This window comes from Phyllostomus discolor, chromosome 6, assembly GCF_004126475.2.
Source record: "Phyllostomus discolor isolate MPI-MPIP mPhyDis1 chromosome 6, mPhyDis1.pri.v3, whole genome shotgun sequence".
NCBI lineage: Eukaryota > Metazoa > Chordata > Mammalia > Chiroptera > Phyllostomidae > Phyllostomus > Phyllostomus discolor.
In genome coordinates this window covers 167,151,306-167,175,238 of record NC_040908.2, presented here as the reverse complement: position 1 = coordinate 167,175,238, position 23,933 = coordinate 167,151,306, and the positions used below count along the sequence as shown (strand labels likewise).

Below are 23,933 nucleotides of genomic sequence, written 5' to 3'. Positions count from 1 at the left end.
ACGACCTGTGCAAACCCTGTCGTCAGAGACCCCCCATGAAACCGAGGCACCACTTGACGCTCATCAGACTGGCGAGCCGCGAGGCAGCTGAATACCGCATGCGCACAGACAACCAGAGCCCTCCAGGCGGATGTGTGAACTCACACGGCCACTCGGGACAGCATCCGCGGTGCTTTGCAAAGTCAAGGGTGCACGGACCCCATGGCCCGGAAGTCCTGCTTGAAAAAGAATGCTCCCCAGCCCATCAGGGCACAGTGTGAAGATGTCCATAGCCGTGATGTATGGGACGTGATGGGGGCAGCAGGCCCAGCTGAGTGTGCGTCCTTCGGGGAGGAGGGGGTGGATAGTGAAAGTGCTAGATGCTCAACGTGGTATGCCGCAAGCAGCCGGTAGAAGCAACAAATGAGATGCTTGTGCAGAACATTAGCATGGAGTGTCCAAAGGTACAAAGGTAAACAACAGAATGAGTTTTATACTGCTCGTTTGTAAATTGCGAACACACCCACAAAGGAGCCAATGCCGTACGTAGTAGAGAGCCAGGCGGGGCTCGAGGAAGCTGGCTGAGCTCACTGATGTGGGGCTGATGGGAGGGCGGGGAGCAGGGAAGTTGCTTGGAGCGATGATGTGTCGCAGACGGAGAGGGACATCGCCACTGCTCCTCACATGAGGTCATAACACGAAGTGTGGTGGTCGGGGGTGGGGGGAGAGTGGGCGCTCCAGGAGCTGGGCAGGCCTGCGTTCACCTTCCAGTTCTTCCACTTGCAAGCATTTAGGGTTTTTTAAAAGATTTTATTTATATTTATTTTTTATTTTTAAGTATATTTTATTGATTATGCTATTACAGTTTTCCCAGTTTTCCCCCCTTTATCCCCCCTCTGCCCTGCACTCCCCAATCCTCCAGGTCCTCCCCCCTTAAAGATTCATGTCCATGGCTTGTACATATAAGTTCTTTGACTTCTGTTTCCTGTACCATTCTTAACCTCTCCCTGTCTATTTTATGCCTGCCAATTACACTTACTCCCTGTACCTCCTCCCCCATTCTCCCCTCCCCCTCCCCTCCCCCTCCCCACTGAAAACCCTCCATGTGATGTGCATTTCTCTGATTCTGTTCCTGTTCTAGTTGTTTGCTTCTTGTTTTCGGGTTTTTTTTTTTTTTTTTTTTAGGTTTAGTTGTTGATAGTTGTTAGTTTGTTGTCAGCAAGCATTTGGGATTTTATTTTTTAAGATTTTATTTTATTTTATTTATTTTTAGAGAAGGAAGGGAGGGAGAAAGAGAAAGAGAGAGAAACCTCAATGTGTGGTTGCTGGGGGCCATGGCCTGCAACCCAGGCATGTGCTCTGACTGAGAATGGAACCTGCGACACTTTCACAGCCCGCACTCAATCCACTGAGCTACGCCAGCCAGGGCTTGCATTTGGGGTTTTAACAAAGCACATGTTCATTTCTTCTACAAATATTTTTTGAGCGTGTACTTAATGCCAAGCACTGTTCTGGGCACTGTAGACACAGTGGAGAATAGAACTGAAGGTAATTTAAGGTGCTGTGCGATGCGAAACTGACTTTGGATCACATAGTCAGGGACGGCTTCCCGAGAGGGGATGCGTGCTTTCCGGGCACAGGTGAAAGCACGTGCATGGACCCTGGTGGGGGTCGAGCTCGGCCTGAAGGGCTGAGGGGGGAGGAGGGACAGAGGCGCACTTGATGAGACCGGGAAAGGTGAGCAGAGACCAGAGTATTCAGAGTTCTGTGGGCCTTAGTCAGGAGTTTGGATATTATTGTAAGCACAATGGGAAACCAAGGAACAGTTTATATGGGAGTGACTGAGCAATATATATGTGTGTGTGTTTATATACAAATATACATATATATATAAACTTTTAAGAATAACAGAAAATTATCAGATATGTTTTTATTTTATTTTTTAAAGATTTTACTTATTTTTTATTTTTAGACAGATGGGAAAGGAGCAGGAAAGAGAGGGACAGAAACATCAATGTGTGGTTGCCTCTTGCTCACGCTCCTCACTGGGGACCTGGCCAGCAACCGAGGCCTGTGCCCTAAACTGGGAATCAAACAGGTGACTCTTTGGTTCACAGGCCGACGCTCAATCCACTGAGCCACACCAGCCACGGCAGGATGGGTTACGTTTTTAAAGAACACTTGGGCTGCTGAGTGGAGGGTGGATTGCAGGAGAGTGGAAGCCACGTAAACTCTCTGAGCCTGTTAGCACAGCTGCAAGGCGGTGAGAGGGAATACCCTTCCCATGCAAGGCCCTGGTGAGTAAGGGTAGGGAAACAGTTCCCTGGAGTCTCCTTGGCACTGGACATGGAGACAAGGACCAACAGAATGGCATTGGTCTGGTCAGGATACCATCAAGTATATAAAACAAAGTGGAGTCACTCATGTTAACCAAGATGGCTGTCAGTCAACTGTGACGGTTTGGTTCAAGAGGGAAACTACCTAAATCATGCCAGACACATCTGGCAAGGAGACACATCTGAGATATCTACACATGTGATCAGAACAGCCGTGTCTGCAGAGTGGGACCACCCACAGACAGGCTCCTGGGGAAACTCCCCCCCTTGCCATCAGGGGTGCCAAGACACTTATCAAAAGGCCCAGAAGGGTGGAGTGCACACTCTCAAGGGTATAACTGAGGTGGGTTCCAGACCACCGCTGAGACAGCCGAGCTCCACACACCAGAGGGCTGCTCCACGCCAGGCTGATCTCCCTTGGCACCGGCCACCAGCTGGACTGAGGACTTCCTCTGCCCTGCTGCCCACCTGGCTCCAGAGATTCTCCCTTGCAAGACGCTGATGGCTCCTTGAGTACCATGCTGTCTCCCTGACTCGTGTTCTTTATCCCCCTATTCTCTCGTGATGTTAGTACTGATTGTTTCTGAGTGACTGGCATTGTTATTAGGTTAGTATGGATTTGGATTAAATCTGCATTAATAAAATCCGAGTGAGCCGCATAGTCACCTGTGTTGGCTCCCTGTTATTTCTCAGTGCCGGTGTCACTTGTAGGACTGGTGGTGGTACAGGCGGGTCTGCGCTTTCAGTTCTTAAGGCTTGGATCAGACAATCGGAGCAGGACCAAGGCTGACTTACAGGAAAGACTATATCGCGAACATACGCCCATCCTGCGGGAGCAGGATGGGATGCAGAAGGCCCTACCTCAGCCGGTAGGACAGAGCGTGGCAGGCCTCCCCTCCACGTCCCTACACACCTGGATATTGCATCGGATCACGGCACGGGTTGTCGCACCGCAGGCCGCCGCTGGGCGGCGCAGGAGTGGGGCCAGAGCGGGCAGAACCAGAGGATGCCCCGCCCACTAGTCAGCTCGGCGCTCCGCAGCTCTGGTCTGCTGAGGGCGGGCAGGGGCGGGGCGGTTACGTGGGGGCGGGGCCTCGGGCAGGACGCCGGACAGTCGAGCTCCCCAGACTACGGCACCAGGCGGGGCCTGCGTGCGGGGGCGGGGCCGCAGCGGAGCGGGACGGGCGGGCGCGGATGGCGGCGGCGCAGGGCGTCTGACCGAGCGGGGGCGATGAGCGCCACCCGGCCCCAGTTCAGCATCGATGACGCCTTCGAGCTGTCCCTGGAGGACGCGGGCCCTGGGCCCGAGTCCAGCGGGGTCGCCCGCTTTGGGCCGCTGCACTTCGAACGCCGGGCGCGGTTCGAGGTGGCCGACGAGGACAAGCAGTCCCGACTGCGCTACCAGGTGACCGGCCCGGCCCTCCTCAAGAGTTGGGCGGGACCCCAGGCCGGACCCTGAAGAGCCCCACCTCAAGGGAGAATCTGTCTAGAGGCCCTAGCCGGAGTGGGAGACCGCCCCACGACGTGGCCACTGATGGAGAGCCCTGCCCAGACCCTCAGCTCTGATTTCGGTGCCCAGCCACCACTTGAGAGCCCAGAAACTGGACCCGGGAGCTCGTCTCCCGCCCCAGCCGGAGTCCTCGCCCGTCATGGGCACTGATAACCCCTCCTTCTTCAGATGGGGACCCCTTCTGTACCTGAACCAGTCCTTATCCATGCTCAGGAGCAGCCAGCCCCCTGAGCCCCAGGCCAGATGATCTAACAGGAATCTGTTCTGGAAGTCCCCACTCCATCCTCTTCCCCAGAGCTGGGAACCCCCACTCACACGATGAATCCTTGCCCACACCTGAACTCCCACGAAACTGGAAATCCCCATTTTCCCAGATGACCCCCACCGCCTCTATCCTTTTCTTGAAGAGCTCGACCAGATTTCTATGTCCCAAACTTGGAAACCATGGGTCTTCCGTTCCCTCCCCAAATTCAGAGCCTCCAAATGGGGCCCCTGAAATACCATACTGACTTCTCCGCCCTGACGCCCAACCCCGGGCTATCTCCTGGCCCCAGGACCCGAGCTGGGAGCCCTCCAACCCTGCAGCTCCTGCCCCGCAGAGCCTCCAGCTCCTGCCTACTACCTGGTTTCGGTTTGTGAATCATCAAACCCGTTCTGCTCTGCGGGGAGGGGGGAGGGGCCAGGTGAGCAGCTGTCAAGCAGCGGGGCAAACAGCTGTGTGGGCTTGCTCTCCTCTCCCTGGAAGGGGATCGAGGAAGGGCCCAAGCCCATCCCTGAGCCCCGTGTTCTGGAATAGAACCTGGAGAACGATGAGGATGGAGCCCCGGCGTCTCCGGAGCCAGATGGGGGAGTCGGCACCAGGTCAGGGCCAGGTGGGGACCCAGCCCGCACCCCTGTCGCTGTGCCTCTGGCTCCCGTTCAGTCTCCCACCTCCGCTAACTCAGCTCCTCCATATTCTGTCCCACAAGACCCCCTAAGCTGACCCCCACTCCTCTCTCCTGGCTTCCCGTGTCCTGCAGGGTCAGCTTACCCTGGCACTAGCCTCACCCACCCCTGCCAGGCTCCTTAACCCGCAGAAACCCCGGCTTGGTCTGGCCCCTACCTCCTCACGTCGCTTGTCCTGCAGGAATCCGTAGCTTGAATCCCCAGCCTTCCACCCCACTCCTGCAGAAACCTCCTGCCCTTGAATTCCTCCTCACCCCACCCCCACTCAGTGCCCCCCGTTCTACAGGAGCTCCCAGTCCTAGTCCCACATCACAACTCCTGTCTCCAAGGGACCCCTTTGCCTTGCCTCCCCTTTGCCCCTCACCGGGCCACCTTTCCTGCAGGGATTCTGGCCGCACATCCGTTCGCAGCTCCCAGTGGTCCTTTAGCACCATCAGCAGCAGCACCCAGCGCTCCTACAATGCCTGCTGCAGGTGAGACCCCGTCTTCCTTGAGCCTCCTGTGGCACAGCCCCAGCGCAGACCGCCCTGGCCCTTCCCCTCGGCCCCCTGGGTGGGGAGGGTGACAGGAGAGGTGGGCCTCCTGTCGCCTCTTTCACACCCGTCCTGCTCTCCTGCTCCCCAGCTGGACTCAACACCCTTTGATCCAGAAGAACCGCAGGGTAGTGCTGGCGTCCTTCCTGCTGCTGCTGCTAGGGCTGGGTGAGTGTCCCTGGGAGCCCCTGGGAGGGTCCCCCTCCTTTGCAGGCTCTGCATCCGCCTTGGCCCACTGAGCCCCCCAGCATGCTGGGGAGGCGGCTGGCTGCCATCACCCCACCCCGATTTTACAGGTGAGGAAACTGAGGCCTCTGAGAGGGGCAGGCCCAGCCAGGAAATCAGACGTCGTTGAAAGTGCAAACTGGTGCAGTGCTCCAAGCCCTTTTTGTTTTTAAACTCAGCCTGTTTAATCCATTGTTCTGTGTCTACGTCAAACCAGGTGCAGGGCAGGCTTACTGCCCCGCCCGACAGAGGTCACACAGCAAGGAAGAGATAGGGCCGTGACCCAGAACCCATGTGCGGGGCAGGTGCTCGGGCAGCTGCCCGGAGCCACGGCCAGAGCCGTCCACCCCCTGCTCTGCAGCCTGAGGGCTGGCGAGGACCCTCACCCGCCCCGGTGCCCAGACGGGAACCCTGAGGTCCAGAGCGGGCAGAGCTCCGGCCGATGGTTTCTGCCTCGCGTGCTTTTCACTCTAGGGGGCTGAGGGGTCAGGGTCCCCAGAAGGGGTCCAGGGTTGCAATCAAGAGGGGCCCCTAGGAGGCCCCCACTGTGGTGGCCACCCTCCCTCCTCCGGGAAGGTCGAGGCCCCCGGCCTGAGGGCCGAGCAGCAGAGTCCTTGCTTCCGCTCTCAGGACCTGGTGCGGGGGAGGGAGCCACCACTTCCCCAGCACCTGCACGGCGGGCACTGGGCGCACTGCCCCCGCCCCACCTCGTTTTATCCCCTCCCAGACCCCAGCAGGGCAAGCGCAGTCACCAGCCCAGTCCGGAAATAAGGACACACACTCAGGCCAGTGAAGGGACTTCCTCAGGTCACAGCTACGTAGATGAGCTGGGATTTAAACCCACATCGGTGACATTGCCAGGCCCGGGGGCCACCGTATGCCCCTAAAGGGCCTGTGCAGGAATTAGAAAAAAGATGCCTCCTCTGAGTGGGCAGAGCCCACAGTCCTGTGCCAGGGTGCAGGGAGAGTTCAGCCCCCATTATACTGGTTTTGAGGTGCGCAAACCACGTAACAGTTCGAGGGGGCCCCTCAAGCCTCCATGCTATAGCCCTCGCGGCTGCAGAGCCCACTGCTCCCCGCCCTTCCCTCTACCTGGGGCCCAGGACCCTGAGTCTGAACTTCGATCAGCCATGCCCTCCCCAGCTCCCCCAGCAACCCCTTGTCTTCAGCCGGAGTCTGCATCCCTCCCAGGGCCTGGAGGCCCGGCCAGACTCCTCAGGCCTGGGCTCTTGTCTCTCCAGTCTCACCAAAAGCTGGAAGCTTCTAGAAAGCCCCTCATTCTCTCCAGGCTGCTCCCTGTGTCTGGAATACTCTCCCCCTCTGTGCCTCAGTTTCATCCTCTGTGAAATGGGGACCATACAGGTCTCATTCTGTCAAGGTGACAAGGTGTGCATGTCATGCGCTTAGCCCAGTGTGTGGCAGCACCTGGTAAGTTGTCGCTAGATGTTACTGCTACTGCTGCCCGCTCGGCTGAGATGCCCCTGCGCCTGCTCCAGGCCCCGCGCCGCCAGCTCGTCCTGCAGATCGCTGGGCAGCAGCTTGCAGGGTTTTGTCAGTTCCAGTAGGGAAGGGCCACGAGGGCAGGGACTTCATCTGCCCCCCCATTCCCAGTACCAGGTGCTCCATAAATGTTTGTTGATTGGAGGACAGGTGCCACCAAGGAGCAGGTAAAAATACCTCTTTGCCGACATTGCCCAGGGCCTGCCAGGCGCCTAGCTCTGCAAACACAGAGCTTGGCCATCTTACCTGGGAGGGCCTGTGCCCGGGGAACCTTCCGCACAGGCGTGGGAAGGGCATTCCTCAAGCCTAAGCCACGTGTGGGGGGAGTGCGGTGGGACGTCCACGCCCCTGGCCCCTGCTCCCGCCCTCACCCTCGCGGCTCCGTTTGTGTGCAGTGCTGATTGTGGTCGGCGTGGGACTGGAGGTGGCCCCCTCACCAGGTGAGCGCCCCCTCCCGCCGCCTCCGCAGGCAGCGCTCACTCCCCTCCGCTGCACGGGGCCTCTCGGCGAGCCCTCCCCCTCCCGTTACCCCCCACCCTCCCTGCCAGAAAGGGCCCCTTGCACTGCGGGCGGTGCCTCCCTGCCCTGACCCGGCCCCCCTCTCCTCCCGAAGGTGTCTCCAGCGCCATCTTCTTCGTGCCCGGCTTCCTGTTGCTGGTCCCAGGAGGTGCCAGGGGCGCTGGCGGGCGGGAGGAGGGGGAGCAGGGGGGCGGGGCTTCGGCACTGACCGGCCCCGCCCCGCAGTCTACCACGTGATCTTCATCTACTGTGCGGTCAAGGGCCACCGGGGTTTCCAGTTCTTCTACCTGCCCTACTTCGAGAAGTGAGCCCCCTGCAGACGCCGATTGACCACCGACCACAGGGATCCGCGTGGGCCCCTGGCAGCCTCCTCTCGTCCCCAGGGGGCGCTCCTCGGCCGGCCCGCGCTACTCCAGTTCCCTCATCTCGATGGAAAAGTCCCTTCTGCAGGACCCCTGGGGCCCCGGCCCCATCCAGAGTTTCCTCAGGAAGTTTGGGGCGCACCCTTTCCCTGGGCCCGGGGAAGTCGCCCCTCGCCCGCTCTGTGCCTTAACTTATTCTCGGGCTCTGAGGCTCCTGGGTTGGCGGTGCCTTGTGCTAATAAAAGGGGTAATTACATCCAGCAGAGAATTGCTCTTTCCTTCCAACCCGCTCATCAGCTGGGCCACAGCCCCCTCCCGCAAAGGCTGAGAAAAGGGCTGACCCCGGGACCCAAGGGCGCCCTGACCCCCCATCTCCCCACTGTACACAGGACAGCCCCGAAGCTCCAGGCTTGCCCGGGGCTCCACGTGAGGGGCTGCGCTTAGCCTGGGACTCTGCGGCCCTGCAATGTGCAGCGGCGTCTTCCAGCCTCCCGCCGTCCCTGCTCTTAGCATTGTCCGCCCTGCCCCTGTTTTCAGCGGTAGGGGCAGCATTTTTACCTGCCTTGGCCCAGGGCACTCGGATGACGCAGGCCCGGGGCCTGGAGGCTGCTATCCTGGTTCCAGTCTGGCTCTGGGGCCCTGGGCTGCCACAGCCGGGTCGGAATGTGGGCCACCAGCAGGCGCGGCCCAGCCCCCTCCACCCACTGCCCTACTTCCCCGGCCCGGGGTTGGGAGAAATCGGAGACAGAGGGAAGGACATGGGAAGCAGGGCCTGTGTGACAGTGAACCTCTGTGATCAAAGACTCAGGAGCACAGAACATTGGGAACAGACCATCTCAGAATTTTGAAAAATCTCAATATCTCAGAATCCTAGGATCCAGGAAACAAAATCTCTGCAAACCCCAAAATCGGGGATCGTAATAGCTACCATTTATCAAACTCGGAAGGCAGCAGGGCCTGTGCTGGGCACTCAACACCAGCTATTTCCCACCCTCGCCTCCTCAGCCCCACTTCGCAGTTGAGGAAACTGAGACCCAGAGACACTGACTCACCAGCGGACGAGGTTAGGAGCATAACCCAGGGCTTCCATGCACCTGCGGGGAGGGGAAGGTCACCGGGCCGGCGGTCACCAACCGAGCAACTGCAACTGAGGGTCTGGATGGACAGGTGTGGGCTGATGAGACCCTGTTCATGTAATTACGTGTTTACAGTCTGCCCCACCCCCCCAGTAAACACGTGAGTGCCATTAAGAAGGGACTTGGGCCCTGGCTGGTGTGGCTCAATGGACTGAGCACGGAACAGAAAGGTCGCCGGTTCGATCCCCAGTCAGGGCCCAGGGCTGGACTGCAGACCAGGTGCCCAATTGCGGATGTGCGAGAGGCAACTGATCCACGTATCTCTCACACATTGATGTTTCTCTCCCTCTCTTCCTCCCTTCATCTCTCACTGAAAGTAAATAAATACAATCTTTTAAAACATGTTTCAATTGCCCTGGCTGGCGTAGCTTAGTGGATTGAGTGCAGGCTGCAAAGTGTCGCAGGTTTGATTCCCAGTCAGGGCACATGCCTGGGTTGCAGGCCACGGCCCCCAGCAACTGCACATTGATGTTTCTCTCTCTATCTCCCTCCCTTCCCTCTCTAAAAATAAATAAATAAAATCTTTTTAAAAATGTTTTTTTTTAATTGAAGAAAAAAAGGAGGGAACTTGGCCTGGCCTGGCCTCCACTGTGTGTGCAGCAGGCAGGACGGTGCCTTTTGATTTCTGTGACTTTGATGAAAAAAATGAACACCCAGACCCCCGATCTCGCCCCTGCTCTCCCGGACCACCCGGCCTTCCCACCCTCAGCCCCCCAGTCAAGGCGCTTTCGGGGGCACCACCTGGATGCAGGAACTCCTAAATCAGTGGTTCTCAAAGTAGCTGAACTGAAAACCAATTTTCATTTCTAACTTCATCAGAGACCAATACATTAAGATAAAACAAAAACTAGAAAAGTGAAATTTAAAAAAGACACACAGTATCAAACCCACAGTTTGTTACCAGACTTATCAGACATAAAATTACAGTCCAATAAATATAATCAGAACAAATATAGGGAAAAAGAAAAGTCACCAAAAACACTCATTGAAAGTCTGCAAATCAGCAAATTATTACGCAAAGTTGCTACTACATTCATAACTTTTTGTTTTTCCACAATCTTAACACAGTGATCCCAGAAGTGGTGATTCTCCGTAGTATAAGACTATTACATCAGGAATCAGCAAGCTGTAGCCCTCAGGCCCAGTAGCTCCCCAAAGCTAAGAATGGTTTTCACATTTTTATAATGGTTGGGAAAAAGTCAAAGAATAGTAAAATATAATTTTGTGATACATAAAACTTTATACAACTTGCCCTGGCTGGTGTGGCTCAGTGGATTGAGCACTGGCCCTCAAACCAAAGGGTTGCCAGTGGGATCCCCAGTCAGGGCGCATGCCTGGGTTGCGGGCCAGGTGCCCAGTAGGGGGCGCTTGAGAAGCAACATTGATGTTTCTCTCTCCCTCCCTTCCCCTCTCTAAAAATAAATAAATAAAATCTTTTTAAAAACTTGATACAATTCAAATTTCAGGGTCAATAAGTCGAATTTAGTTAGTTATTTTTTAATTGAAGCTCGAATCCAGCCACACCCATTTGCTTACACGTTGCCTCCGGCTGCTGGGCAAAAACAACTCTGAGGGCGGAGTGCGCGGCTGCAGCGAAACCCGAGCGGTCCTCCGAGCCCCCCATCTTTGCTGTCCAGCCCTTCTGAGAAAACGTCTGCCAGCCCTGGAGCTACAGGAGCCCTTGGACAGAACACGAAATTGAAACGTTTCAAGTTGTAAGGGAGCCGATGTGCTTGGTTTTGCATGTCACCCAAGTTGGATTGACAGCAGCACTCTCCCCAGGGAAGGAGGAGTATCCAAGCTCTAAACATAATTTACGTTTACTCGGGATACACGTTACCAGTCGCGTGCACTAGGAACGCCGGATTTCCCCAGTGAGCCGTGACTCACTCTCTCTAGTGCCTTCCGCCTCAAGCCCACGCCTCCTCCCGGCTCATTTTCTCCTCGACTTCACTCTCAGCCTCGCGGCGGTCGTTGCGCTTTAAATATGTCTCCTCCATCCTGCACTCCGCTGTGGGGAAGAGGCTGGTACCCGCCCTTGGGCATTTGCCCTCTGCCCTTCTGGTTGCAGGACCTCAAACAAGGGTTGCACTTCCCAGCATCCTTTGCGTCTAGGTGTACCGGGCGAGGAGCTCTACCTAATGGGGTGTAATTATGTGGTTCACGTGCTTTGCCTCCTTTCTCCTTCGTTCCTGCCTCCGTCCTGCCACCTGGAAGGCAGACGTGAGCCACCCTAGGAGTGGCCAGCGGCCAGCGGCCGGCAGGAGCCAGGTCCCTGAAGACCCTGTGGTTGGGTTTTGTCTAAGGCGTCCTGTGGGGAAGATGCACTTCTCTCTGGTTTACGGCGTTGCTACGTTGGGTCTCTGCCACTCACCGGGAACCCAGTCTAAAACTGATACTTTCTTCTGGGGCTGAGACTCCTGCTTTTAACTGGAAAACTTAATCTTTTATAGCTGTTGTTCTTTTAAGGATTATTTCTACCCTCTGTTTTAATATTTTCTATGGACTCTTGTTTTTCTTTGCTTTCCCCACTTTCCCGGCCTTCTACCCACTTAATCGAGAGCTCTTCGTTTTCCCCCTTTTCCTCTTCTGTGACTCATCCTGTCCGTATTTATAGTATATGGATGCTTACCCGTAAGTGGTTAAAAACATCTAAAGTCAATCAAGTAATCTATCCTGTAGGAAAAACAAGAAAAAGATTTCGGCATGTCTGAAGCATCCCCTCCCACCTTCCATTTGGTTTTTGTCTTTTATTTCAGTCTCTCCTTATTTTTAAAATCCTCCAAATTCACTTTAATAGTAAATGCTTCTTCACATCCACCAGCGTGTTTACTGGCTTCTTTCCTGACTATTCTCTAGTACGTGCTCCGCCTTCATTCCTGGGCGAATTTCCTTCCTTTTTACATTTTTTAAAAAAGAATTTATTTTTAGAGAGAGGGGAAAGGGAGGAGAAAGACAGGGAGGGAAACATCAAATGGTTGCCTCTCATATGCCTCCAAACCAGGGACCTGGTCCACAACTCAGACATGTGCCCTGCCGGGGAATCGAACCAGCAACCCTCCAGTTCACAAGCTGACACTCAAGCCACTGAGCCACAGCAGCCAGGGCATAAATGTCCTTCTTACTAAAGCCATCCTTCCAGTGAGAGCACGTAGACGGGAACCCCTCAGTTTCACTTTGTCTTCTGCAGTTTTCGTCTAGACACACACTTAATTTAATTTCTCCTTCTCTGGCTGCAACGCGCCCCATCAGCCCGAGCACTTGACTTTGTGGGAACCTTTATGGGAAATCTTCAGCCATCATCTCTTTGACTATTGCCTCATGTCCCTTCTCTTTATTTTCCCCTTCTAAGACTCCTAATGACTTTTAATGATCCTTTACGACCTTTCATCATTTTATCCTTCAGTGCTACATTATGGTGATTTTCAGGTAATAGCTTCCAATTTGTTAATCCTCTCTTAAATGGTTTCTAATCTGCTGTTGAACTCCTCCATGGATTTCTTTTCAGTCCAATGGCTACAGCTTTTGTTTTTAGAAGTTCTATTGTGTTATTATTTTAATTTTATTTTTTTACATCAATGTGCGGTTGCTGGGGGTCATAGCCTGCAACCCAGGCATATACCCTGACTGGGAATCGAACCTGCGACACTTTGGTTCGCAGCCCGAGCTCGATCCACTGAGCTACGCCAGCCAGGGCTCCTATTGTGTTATTTTTTAATCTCCCTGTGCAGTTTTAATCCTATCCTGTTGTTACATGTTGGTCTCTCTTCCTTCTTTTATCTCAATTTTTTTTGCATTTACTTTATAGCCTTTTTTAAATGGTTCTATTATTTACACTCTGGGGTACCGATTCTCCTGGTTGCTCTATCCGCCCAGTCTCCCTAAAGGTGGCTTGTTTTCTTATGTGATTTGTAATATTTTGTCACGAGTTCACCTTCAGAAATGGCGGTGCGGGTGTGTGTATGTTTTAAGTCCTGTGTGCCCTGGGTAGAAAGAGTGCCCTTGACAGCCATTTTTTCCTATTTCTTCAGCTTTTCATGCCATGGAGCCTGACCGTGCTCCTGCCTGACGCACAGGCTTGAGTGTTGGGTTGGTTCCCTAGCGTAACGTTTCCACTTGGGCCCTGGACATCTGTGCCCGTGCCAGTCCCTCCGGCTGGTAGGTGGGGGTATGTTTTGGGTTCCCTTCTCCAGAACAGGGGACCCCTTGGAGCCCCTGGCAGGTACTCAGGGGCGTGTCTGGCTCCCCTGCCCCTCGCAAGCCTTGCATCTGACACTCCTGGTGCCAGAGCCCAGGCTCTCAGACCTCTGGGCCTGAAGCCCCGCCCCCAGGGTTCGCTCCCTCCCGCCACCCGGCTTGGAGTTCTCTCTTTCCTTTGGTACCTGAGGTCATCCCTTTTTTCCTTTCAAGTTCCACTTAAAAAAAAAAAGATTTTATTTCTTTATTTTTGGAGAGAGGAGAAGGGAGAGAGAAAGACAGGGAGAAAAACATCGATGTGAGAGAGAAACATAGATCGGCTGCCTCTCCTATGCACCCCAACCAGGGACCGAACCCGCAACCGGTCGTGTGCCCTTTCGCTTTGCGGGATGATGCCCAACCCACTGAGCCACACGGGTCAGGGCTCGGGTGCAACTTTAAGATATATCTATTCTTTCACACTTAAGTAGTGGGAAGGGTCCTGTCCAGCCATCCCCTTTACCCCCCCAACCCCCATTTGTTAATGCTGCCAGTGTGGGGAGCTCCCCCCCCCCGCCCAGAGGGGCTGCAGAGACCCAAATCTTGCTCTCGCTGGGGAATGCCAGGCAGCTGACTGTCGCTTTTGTCCTGGAACCTCCTTTCCCCAGGTGGGAAGGAGGCGAGGATGAGGGTGGGTGGGTGCCGTCACAAGCCGGCGCTCCAGCCAGGTGTGGTCAGGGGCAGGAGGAGCTTGGGCTGCTGGTCTCCTTCATCCCGGGGCCTCCCGGGGAGGGCGTGCAGCAGGGACCCTGCCGGTCTGGGGCCAGAGGGACAAGGCGGTCCCCCGCCTGGAGCTCAGTGGGTGAAGAGCATCATCACAAACTCTGCGGGAGAGAGGGGGCCGTGTGGGTCAGGGGTCGCGGGAGCTGCGGGGCTCAGCCTGGGGGCTGGAGGGGTGGGGGGAGTTGTCTAGGAAGGAAACTCACCATCGAAGTCGACGGTGCCGTCCCCGTTGAGGTCCACGTCTCGGAACATCTCATCCAGCTCAGGGTCCCCCAGCGGCTCCCCCAGCAGGGCCGGCGCTGCCTGCCGCAGCTCAGCCACAGTGATCCGTCCATCCCTGTCCCTGTCGAACTAGGGTCCCAGCAGGGCTCAGCCCCGCCCGCCCACAGCCACCTCCACCTTTGCATCTGCTGTCCTCAGATGCCCCCTTGCCTTCCTGCCCCAGGAAGTCTCCCTGGATGGACCAGCCCCTGCCCTGGGCTGGGGTGAGCCAAACCCTCTCCAAACCCCTCCCTGGCCCCAGCCCCACCCTCCGCAGGGCCCTGTGCCTCCAGAGGCTGAGGACTCCACCACTCCCTGCCTCCCCTGGCCTGGGTGGGAGACCAGTAAGGCAGTGTCCCACCGTGCATGCCCCGCCCACCCCTCCAGGCCCCGCACCTCCCGGAAGGCGATGCGCAGCTCCCGCACCCCGAGCATGTGCGCCGTCTCCTCCCTCAGCTTCGGGCCCATCAGCTCCACAAACTCCTCGAAGTCCACATGGCCACCCACTGCAGACCCGAGCAGAGCGTCACAGTGGGCGGAGGGCCGGGGCCCGGGGAGGGACATCACCAGGGCCAGTCCCTCCTGGCTCTGCATCCAGGAAAGAACGCCCAGCATCCTTACCCTCAGAGAGGGAGGGGGCAGGAGCCCTGTTTTCGGCTGGGGGTGCACGTGGTGCAGCACGTGGGGGTGGGGGAAAGAGTGGGCTTTGGAACCAGGTGGTCCTAGGCCTGAGCCCTGGCTCTGCCACCTCGTGGTGCGTGGATTTGGGTGACCAAGTAAACCGCCCTCCTCACCCTAGGCTGGCAGCAGGGGAACCCACTCCCGCGGTGCTCTCGGGCTGGGGTGCACAGCTACTGAGTGGGCGGGTCCCTGTGGGCAGCAATAAACGCCCCTGGAGAAGCGCGCCCATGTCTCCCCTCGGTTCTGAGATGCCATCATTTATAAAAAAAAAAATGGTCAGATAGCCCTGGCTGGTGTAGCTCAGGGGACTGCGCGTGGGTTGTGAACTAAAGGGTCACTGGTTCGATTCCCAGTCAGGGCACATGCCTGGGTTGCAGGCCAGGTCCCCAGTGAGGGCCACATAAGAGGCAACCACACATTGATGTTTCTCTCCCTCTGTTTCTCCCTCCCTTCCCCTCTCCCTAAAAATAAATAAATAAATAAATAAATAAATGTAAATGGTCAAATAACAGCTTTGGGAGGAGAAAGAAAGGAAAAGAAAAGCGTGAACCGAAATGTGCACATTCACGGTGCATCTCATCCCACCGTGGAACGCAAAGGTAACACGAGGGCGGGTGTCACGGAACGGAGGGAACCTGCTGTTGGACAAACCAGCCAATGAGAAGCACACGGCGCCCGCCCATCCCTCACTTAATCACAGGCGCGGGCCAGGACTGTGTCACGCTGGGCCTCAGCGCACCCCAGGGGGCTCTCTGTGGGAGACAGAGACCGCGAGCGCGGGGCGGTGCCAGCAGGAGGCGCTGCGTCACGAGGGCCGAGGAGGGCTTCTGCAGCCGGCGGCCCTGCAGAGCCCCAAGGGCCGGTGTGTCTTGGGTCCCCAGTGCCTTCCTCGCACCCCGGTGTCCCTGCATCCGACGGGGCCGATGCCAAACTGCCAGACTGCCCTGGAAACTGCCGCCCCCTCGCCCTACTCCCACCACGCCTGCGGGGCGCCCAGAGCCCCTCCCCCACCCCCGGACAGCGGCGCGAGGCACTGACTCCGCATCTTGACGTGCTGCGAGACCTCGAGCAGCTCCATCTCCGTGGGCATGTAGCCCAGCGTCCGCATGCAGGCGCCCAGCTCCCGGTAGCCGATGTAGCCGTCACGGTCCGTGTCAAACTCCTCGAAGGCCGCCTGAAGCTCTGCGGGGGAGGGAGGTCAGGCCCAGGAGCCCAGCTCGGGGACACCCCCCCCCCCCCCCCCCCCCCCCGGCCCCGCTGCCAGCAAGGTTCACTCACCGTCCAGCTCCTCGGGGCCCAGCTCGCGGTCCTGCGGGGGCACAGGCCAGCGTGTCCGCAGGGCCAGCCAGGACTCTGGCCGGCCTCCTCCAGCCCCTGCCCGCGCTGGCCTGGACTGGGCCAGTCTCACAAGGGCAGGAGAAGGCAGCTGAAGTCCCGTGGGCCCTAGGACAAGAGACGACCCCTCCTCTCCCTGCCCCTGGGGCCTGAGCTCTCACGGAACCCTGGGTTTGAGGTCTAGGCCCACCTACTGCCCAGGCCCACCCAAGACCTTCCCTTCCTCAAGCTCCCAGCCAGGCTCCAGAGCGTAGAGCAGGAGAGACAGGAGGCCTGAGTTCTAGGGGCGGGGTGGGCTGAGCCTGAGGGCACAGGTCCCCTCCCCACCCCCACCAGGCCCCTCCTGACCTTCCCGAAGACACGGTTGAGCAGAGGCCCGTATGTCTTCTGGGCTGCATCGTGGTGCGGGGCAGGACGGTGCCGGTGGGACTGGTGCCGGGAGGCCGCCCCCGGGGCTGCAGGGGCTGCAGGGGCTGGCTCCTCCTCTGGCCCTCCGCCTGTCCCAGAGGCGTGCTTGCTGCTCCCGGGGGCCTCGGGGCGCTGGACGGGGGTCTGCCTCCCAGAGCCGTCGGTGCCTTTCTGGGACCCTCGGGGCCCCCTCTCCCTTTTGCTGCTCCTCCTGGTCAAGGGTTGCCCCTCAGCACCACTCCTGGGAACTTGGGCCCCCACGGGGGGCTTCTGGGGGCTGGGAGCAAGGTCTGGGCCACGCTGCCCCCTGGCCTTCTCTGTGGCCATGTGAAGACAGGCAACGGGGCTCAGAGACACCGCGCGAGAAGCACCCTTGGCTCTCTGGGCCCGTAAAGCTGCTTATGCACCCAGAGAGCGCACGGCCTGGGACGGGGCCCTGAGGCGGATTAGGCTAAGTGACAGAGGCAGCTCAGGCGCTACCCGGGGCCCTCTGCCCTGTGTGGCCAGGGCAGATGGGCCAAGAGGACGGTTCTCAGCAACAGTGGGTGCCAGGGCGTGGTGGCTGCAATGAGCTTCAGGCTACAGCTCGGTCCACCGGTGAGCTGGGAGACCCAGCAAGTCACCTTTCCAAGCCTCAGTTGCCTCGCCTGTAAAATGGGAGCGACACTGCTGCAGGGTGGAGGGCTCAGCCCCGCTGTGTGATGAGGGCAGCGCTGAGCAAAGAGAGGACAGGAGAAGGGCTCTCAGACAGGAGGGAGACTCTGGGCGAAGGCTGGGAGGGGGGCAACGATGGGATGAATTGCCCACGGCGGCCCCCTTGTGGGTGCCACCCTGGCTGGAGCAGAGGGTGTGTGAAATTGGGGAAGAGAGGCCTTGAACTCTGGATTTAGCGGCACGGAGGTGAGGCCAAAGGAGGTGGGTCCTGGGGGGGCCCGTTGCTTGCGCTGTGCTGGAGGGGTCAGGGTGAGGGGGTTTCGGCCATCTGGCATTGTCAAGGATGTGGGGCCTGGCTGGCCACTTGGCCCCACTGGGCAGGGGTTAGGGTTTCCCGGTGAGCAGCCCCATGAATGATTAATGTCCTCAGCTTGGGTTTCAGGCGGGCCGCCTTAGCGCCGCCCGGCGCCATGCAGCAGGCCGCGGTGTGAGGCCCCGCAGACGGCGGGACCGCGGGGCAGGCAGGCACGCCCTGCTCCTTCCGGCCAGCAGCCTCACCTCCCAGGTAAGCCGAGCCAGGGCTGTGATCCAGCAGGGGCTGGAGCTTGCGGAGTGGGGTCTGCCTGAGGAAGAGCCCTGGGTGGGGGGGTGGGGGGCTGGGGAGAGGCCCCTGGGCTGAAGGCCAAGTGGCTGGAGCCGGCCTTTCTGGAGCGTCCCCTGACTCTCCGCCACCATCGGGGCTTTCTGTCCTGAGAGGGAGAGTCCCCCACCATGGAGGAGAGTGGAGGGCAGCAGCTACCCTCCTTCTCACCACACTGCTGCACCCCCTTCTCTACTTATTAGCCCCACGGGACAAATCGGGCCTCCTCCGCCTGAACCAGGAGGAGGGGAGAGGGCCGCGGTGAGGCTGGAGAAGGAAGCAGAGGTGCAAGCTGCTCCCGGGACCGGCCGGCCCTCCTGGCCCCAGGCCGCGCGGCCATGAGCCGCCTACCTTACCCGAGGCCAGGAGCTGCAGGGGCGGGGGGAGGGGCCTCCTCGGCCCCAAATTCCCAGGCACCCTTGGATTCCTGTGGAACCTATGAGACCGGAGTCCTCCCTTTCTGGACCTTTAAACACTCAAACCCCAGAATACCGGACAAAAGGCATCTGCAAAGATCTGACCAAGTGGTTTGCAAACCGTGTTCCCCGAGGCCCTACCGGTACCCTCCCTTCCTTTAATCTTACCACTCCTTTTTAGTTCATGGGAACCGTAATATCTTATTTAAAGAAAAGATTCACCAGCCTGAAACGTATGTTAGAAAGCCCCCAGTTTGGCCTACTTGCACACACTGGGATTCCGAGGGGCAGAACGGTCAGGTCTGAGTTCAAGTCCTGGTGTCTCCCTTCCTATCTCTGACCTTGGCCAAGTCACTGACCCTCCGACTCTTCCTCTCGTCCCCTACAAAACGGACTGCGTGAGGACTGAGGGAGGCGGTCCATTAAAGGCCCTGGTAGAGGGCACCTACTCGAAAGGGGATGGCGATGCCCAGAGAGGGAGAGTGACTTGCCTAGAGACACAGAGCATTTCTCGTGACCCATCACCCATGCCCTCGTTGATTTGCCAGGCACCCCCTCTGCGTCCAGCGCCACCCGGGGGACCTCAGATGGACAGTATGGAAGCCCGCCTGGGTGTCTTTGGCCGCCGGCCCCGCACGGAACTGGAGGACGAGGACTACTACCCGCAGGGTAGCTGGGACATGGTCTTCCTGGTGGCCCTGCTGCTCCTGGGGCTGCCGGCCAACGCTCTCATGGCGTGGCTGGCGGGCTCGCAGGCCCGACAGGGAGCGGGCACGAGGCTGGCCCTGCTCCTGCTCAGCCTGGCTCTCTCCGACTTCTTGTTCCTGGCGGCGGCGGTCTTCCAGATCCTGGAGATCCAGCACGGAGGGCACTGGCCGCTGGGGACGGCGGCCTGCCGCTTCTACTACTTCCTGTGGGGCGTGTCCTACTCCTCGGGCCTTTTCCTGCTGGCGGCCCTCAGCCTGGACCGGTGCCTGCTGGCCCTGTGCCCGCGCTGGTACCCCGGGCGCCGCCCGGTCCGCCTGCCGCTCTGGGTCTGCGCCGGGGTCTGGGTGCTGGCCACGCTCTTCAGCGTGCCCTGGCTGGTCTTCCCCGAGGCCGTCGTGTGGTGGTACGACCTGGTCATCTGCCTGGATTTCTGGGACAGCGAGGAGCTGCCGCTGCGCATGCTGGAGATCCTGGGGGGCTTCCTGCCGTTCCTCCTGCTGCTCATCTGCCACGTGCTCACCCAGGCCGCCTCCTGCAAGACCTGCTGCCGCCGCCAGCCGAGCCCCGCCTGCCGCGGCTTCGCCCGGGTGGCCAAGACCATTTTGTCGGCCTACGTGGTCCTGCGGCTGCCCTACCAGCTGGCGCAGCTGCTGTACCTGGCCTTCCTGTGGGACGTCTACCCCGGCTACCTGCTCTGGGAGGCGCTGGTCTACTCCGACTACCTGATCCTCCTCGACAGCTGCCTCAGCCCCTTTCTCTGCCTCCTGGCCAGCGCCGACCTGCGGGCCCTGCTGCGCACGGTGCTGTCCTCCTTCGCGGCAGCCCTCTGCGAGGAGCGGCCGGGCAGCTTCACGCCGGCCGAGCCGCAGACCCCGGCGGACTCCGCTGGGCAGACGGTGGTGCCAGAGCCGGGTGCCGAGGCCAGGCCCCAGGCGAACCCCACCGCCCCGCCACGGATGGATTCGGTGGCCCAGCCCCAGGCAAACCCCGCCACGCAGCCACAGGAGAACCCCACGGCCCAGCCACAGGACAACCCCACGGCCCGGCCACGATTAGATTCTATGGCCCAGCCTCAGCTGAACTCCACAGCCCAGCCACAGGAGAACCCCACGGCCCAGCCACAGGCAAACCCCACGGCCCAGCCACAGTCAGATTCTGTGGCCCAGCCCCAGCTGAACTCGCCCGCCCAGCCACGGGCAGACTGTGAGACCCAGCCTGCTTTGGACCCTGTGGCCCAGCCCCAGGCCAGCCCGGTGGCTCAGACCCCCGGACCTGCCGCCAGCCCGGCCCCCAGCCCCTGCGATGAAGCTTCCTCCGCCCCATCCCAGGATCCCAGCCCAGAGGCCCCCGGGAACCCAGCCGCGCCAGCGGCCTCTGAGGGGGGAAGGCCCAGCAGTGGCCCCCCGGAGGAGGCTCCTGGAGCAGACCCCACGTGAGGGCCCGGGAGAGCCCAGGCCTGCCAGGCGGCCGGAGGGAGGTGGAGGAACCGGCCCGTCAGAGAGGGGGGCGCCGTGGAGGAAGTCATCACGGAAAACCCCGCCGGGCCCTGGGGCCTGCGGGAGGACTCGGGGGAAGTGAGAACGGAGCGGCCAGAAGTCCCAGACAGTTCGTCGTGAGCGTCGTGTCCCTGTCCGGGTCCCACCAAGCTCCTCCATCGCTGTCATGCTTGCCCCCGTCCACCCCCCCCCCCACACACACACGGCGGCCCAACAGCCCCGGACGGTCCCAGCGGATGGTGTCCGCTGGGCTCTGCCTTCCGATACCCTCAGGCCCCGTGACGGTTCAGCCTTGCTGGTGCGGGAACAGACAGCAGGGGGACTTCCTTGGGCTCGATCTGACTCCCTTCCATCCTCTCCCCCCTCCCCTTCTCCCCACACCACCCAGTGACCCGGGCACGAGGGTGCCAAAGGAGAAAGTCCCTGTGGAGGAGGGGGTCCCTCCGGAGCCAGCAGGAGCCCGCCAGCTGTGGGGCGGGGGCGGGATGGCAGGAGCAGAACCCCGGGGTCCCATCCCGCTCCCGGGGCTCTGGACAAGCTGTTTCCCTCTCCAAGGCCCCATTCCATCCGCCACCGTGAGCATTAAATGAGAAAGTGTGTAAGGCGCCTAGCAAGAGCCTGCGGCACACAGTAGGGACTCGGTGAACAGATGTCCTTCCTTTCTTGGCGTCCAGAGATGTCCCTGCAGGGGCTGGGGGCGGATGGGAGGAGGCACCATCTGGCCTAAGCACCTGGATCCTGTGAGCTGGGCGGGGTGGGGGGGGTGGCCCATCAGCTGTGCCTGTGACCAGTACTGGGCTGCGGACACCCAGGTAGCCTCTGCGCCTCGGGCAGCTCCGGGGATTCCCAAGTTCGCTCCATTTGAGGGCGCAGCTGGTTTCCAGCCGCACAACGCCGTGGGAGCTGCGGGTTTGGAGCGCGCCGGGCCTGCCTCCCTCTGGGCCCCTCCCGTGCACCCAGCTCAGGGGCCTGAGCAGAGAGCTCTGGGGACCGGTGGCCCCAGAAAGGGCAGAGGTCCCCAGAGGCCACACAACATCTCCGGGGTGCAGCCAGCCAACCTCTTCCCTCTCAGGCTGCAGATACTGCAAAACAAAACCCAAACCAAACCAAAACAAACCCAAAACTAGGAAGTGCTGGAAGGCTGACCCTGGCCCCCTTCCCTTTCACTTCCCTCATGCTCCTCTGGCGCCCACCGCACCACCCAGCTTCCTCTCAGCCCCTTCCGTTTCCAAACCATGCTCCCTTCCCCCCCACCCCCATCTTTTCCCATTAGCTCAGCACTGTGACCTTCAGCCATCGGGCAATACCCTTACCCATAGATGTAAGTGACAATGACATTCAACTCGCCACCCTTCCCGGGGTGCCTGCATTTCCAAAAGGCAGCAGGCTGTGCAGGCAGCCGATCTGGGCCCGTTCCTGGCTCTCTCTCCAGCTCAGGGCTCCCCTCTGCAAAATGGGGTGACAATGTCGTCCTGGCAAGGTTGGCTGTCATGGTTGTTTCCTGTGCCGGGACAGCAGCACACTGGGCGGTGGTGACAAGAGCAGCATAGCCATAGCGTCTCCTAGAGAAGGGACCGAGGGGCACTGAGGCCTGTGGGGGAGAGAGATTTCTGGACGGGCACAAACTTGTCGAATTCGTTCACTTAGCAAGTAGTTACTGAGCGCTTTCTAGGTGCCTTGCCAGCCAGACTTCCGTTTTGGAGACACACGGGGAGGCATAGGGGCAAGGCCTCTGGCGGCCCTCGGGTCTTGTTTGAATCCCGGCTCCGCCGCTCAGCAGCTGCGTGATGTTTTAGGAAGCCTCTTGGTCTCTGCGGGACTCAGTTTCCTCATCTGTAAATTGGGGAGCATAGTCATGGTTCCGATTTCCTGGGAGTGTTCATCCCTGTGAATGCTGGGATCTTTGCCTGGTGCAGAATAACTGTCAGCCATTAGTGTGATTATACCTGTGTGTAGCCCCAGGCCTCACGCTGGCCTGGGACCAGTGCCGACCCGCGGGCCAGAGCCCGTGTGGCAGCATCCTGCATCCCCTCCTCCACAATGTCACACCCGTCCTCCTCCCCAAACAGCACACCCCCCCGAGGACAAGAAGTGGGCTTGTGTCCCTTTGGGGCGCTCGGCAGGGCCCTTCCCCCTTCCCCCAGATGCAGGTCCCGACGTCTTTTCAGCAAGGCAGGCAGATCACAGACCGAAACCTCAGTGCCCGCCGCCACCTGCCTTCGGCTCTGGTCCGGGCTCCGAACCCCACCTCCTGGAGGCTGGGCCAGTCCCATCTCCAAGGTCCCCGAGGGGAACCCCACCCACGATGGACGACTGCTCTCCAGGAGGAAGAGCAGGGACAGGAAGGGCTCTGAGGACTAGAGAGGAATCTTCTTGGTGGCCCGGGAGGCAGGCTGTGCGTGGGATGACACGTGCCCACCCGCGGCCTTGGGAGACGGAGGGAGGGCTCTGGCCGAAGAGTCTTCGGACGCGGGCAGCAGGGTGTGGCAAGGCCCTGAGGTAGGAGGGAAGGTGTGTGCTTCAGGGACAGGAGGGCCAGTGTCACCTCCGACGTTCCACAGCCCCTCCACTTCCCCCAGCACACCCTGCGGCGCTGGGTTCCTGTTGTCCCCCGGGGAACTCATCCCTTCTCCAGATAAGAGACACACACCCTCCCCGTCATGGGGGCCAGACCCGGATTCCGAGAGCTGTGAACATGAATACTTTTCAGTTCTGCACTCAGGGCTGCTGTTCGTTCATTCATTCAACGTGTGTTCATGGAACACATACTGCGGGCTAGGTCTTCCTGCTCGAGGTGCTGGAGTACGGCGGGAAATGAGACGAGGCGCTGCCCGCAGCTTGCGGATGTCCCAGCGGGTGAGGCAGACACACAACAGTTCGTAATATGACGTCAGATGGCGATCGAGCACAACGCAGGGGGGACAAGTGAGGGCCAGAGAGCGGTGGGCCGGAGGTGGTCAGGGAAGGCCCTGGGAGGAGGTGACGTCTGAGCAGAGGCCTGGAGGAAGAGAGGGATGGAGGCTTCTCAAGACCCGGGGGAAGCAGCAGGCTTCCAGACGCAGGTGGGAAGGCAGGTGGTGTGTTCCAGGCACAGGAGGGTCAGCGTCACTAGGCCACATGGAGAGAAAGGACAGTAGTAGGTGATGGGGGGTGCTGGGCACAGTGGGCCTCAACGGTGGCTGCCATCCAGTTTGGGCTCTGGATGCAGGGAGCAGTGGGGGGGCTCTGTGCTGCCTGCCCTGTCCCCAACCACCCACATCCCCGTCCGGGGCTGGAGGGATGGCCTGCTCACGATTTACGGGGCAGTGGGAAAAGTAAGGGCTTCGGAGC

The 23,933-nt window shown here is 59.4% G+C and overlaps 3 protein-coding genes across 7 annotated transcripts; 2 read left to right on the top strand and 1 right to left on the bottom strand.

Annotated features, from left to right (window-relative positions):
* Positions 1-3,460: 3,460 nt before the first annotated feature.
* On the top strand, positions 3,461-8,172 carry TMEM134 (transmembrane protein 134). 4 transcript variants are annotated; one of them, XM_028516249.2, is made up of 7 exons: positions 3,464-3,720; positions 4,622-4,686; positions 5,154-5,243; positions 5,395-5,471; positions 7,424-7,468; positions 7,642-7,695; positions 7,773-8,169. In XM_028516249.2, the coding sequence occupies exons 1-7, from the start codon at positions 3,547-3,549 to the stop codon at positions 7,853-7,855; spliced, it is 588 nt and encodes a 195-aa protein (XP_028372050.1). In that variant the 5' UTR covers positions 3,464-3,546; the 3' UTR covers positions 7,856-8,169. The 4 variants fall into 4 exon arrangements, with proteins under 4 accessions (XP_035885665.1, XP_035885664.1, XP_028372050.1 ...); XM_036029772.1 differs by lacking the exon at positions 5,395-5,471 and having other exon boundaries at positions 3,461-3,720; positions 4,622-4,697; positions 7,773-7,987; XM_036029771.1 differs by lacking the exon at positions 5,395-5,471 and having other exon boundaries at positions 3,462-3,720; positions 7,773-8,172.
* Positions 8,173-13,700: 5,528 nt separating this feature from the next.
* Positions 13,701-17,775, bottom strand: CABP4 (calcium binding protein 4). Of its 2 annotated transcripts, none has more exons than XM_028516765.2 (6): positions 16,630-17,775; positions 16,225-16,255; positions 15,985-16,128; positions 14,662-14,771; positions 14,208-14,355; positions 13,701-14,105 (listed from the first exon to the last, which is right to left on the bottom strand). In XM_028516765.2, exons 1-6 carry the CDS (start codon positions 17,014-17,016, stop codon positions 14,077-14,079), a joined length of 849 nt encoding a protein of 282 aa, XP_028372566.1. In that variant the 5' UTR covers positions 17,017-17,775; the 3' UTR covers positions 13,701-14,076. The 2 variants fall into 2 exon arrangements, with proteins under 2 accessions (XP_028372566.1, XP_035885667.1); XM_036029774.1 differs by having other exon boundaries at positions 16,225-16,334; positions 16,630-16,743.
* Positions 17,227-21,240, top strand: GPR152 (G protein-coupled receptor 152). Its single transcript, XM_036029770.1, has 3 exons — positions 17,227-17,286; positions 17,774-17,908; positions 18,948-21,240. Exons 1-3 carry the CDS (start codon positions 17,257-17,259, stop codon positions 20,541-20,543), a joined length of 1,761 nt encoding a protein of 586 aa, XP_035885663.1. The 5' UTR covers positions 17,227-17,256; the 3' UTR covers positions 20,544-21,240.
* Positions 21,241-23,933: the final 2,693 nt, after the last annotated feature.

Bases quoted from the DNA above. Each gene is read 5' to 3' on its own strand.
- TMEM134 (XM_036029771.1), top strand. From the start codon at position 3,547: ATGAGCGCCACCCGGCCCCAGTTCAGCATCGATGACGCCTTCGAGCTG. The intron at 4,687-5,153 runs GTCAGGGCCAGG...CCTTTCCTGCAG, and splicing joins GATGGGGGAGTCGGCACCAG to GGATTCTGGCCGCACATCCG. The intron at 7,469-7,641 runs GTGAGCGCCCCC...CTCCTCCCGAAG, and splicing joins GGAGGTGGCCCCCTCACCAG to GTGTCTCCAGCGCCATCTTC.
- CABP4 (XM_028516765.2), bottom strand. From the start codon at position 17,016: ATGGCCACAGAGAAGGCCAGGGGGCAGCGTGGCCCAGACCTTGCTCCC. The intron at 14,772-15,984 runs GTCAGTGCCTCG...TCGGGTCTGCAG, and splicing joins GCAGCACGTCAAGATGCGGA to TGGGTGGCCATGTGGACTTC. The intron at 14,106-14,207 runs GTGAGTTTCCTT...TCTCTCCCGCAG, and splicing joins CGGCACCGTCGACTTCGATG to AGTTTGTGATGATGCTCTTC.
- GPR152 (XM_036029770.1), top strand. From the start codon at position 17,257: ATGAGCTTCAGGCTACAGCTCGGTCCACCG. The intron at 17,287-17,773 runs GTGAGCTGGGAG...TAATGTCCTCAG, and splicing joins GGCTACAGCTCGGTCCACCG to CTTGGGTTTCAGGCGGGCCG. The intron at 17,909-18,947 runs GTAAGCCGAGCC...TTGATTTGCCAG, and splicing joins CCAGCAGCCTCACCTCCCAG to GCACCCCCTCTGCGTCCAGC.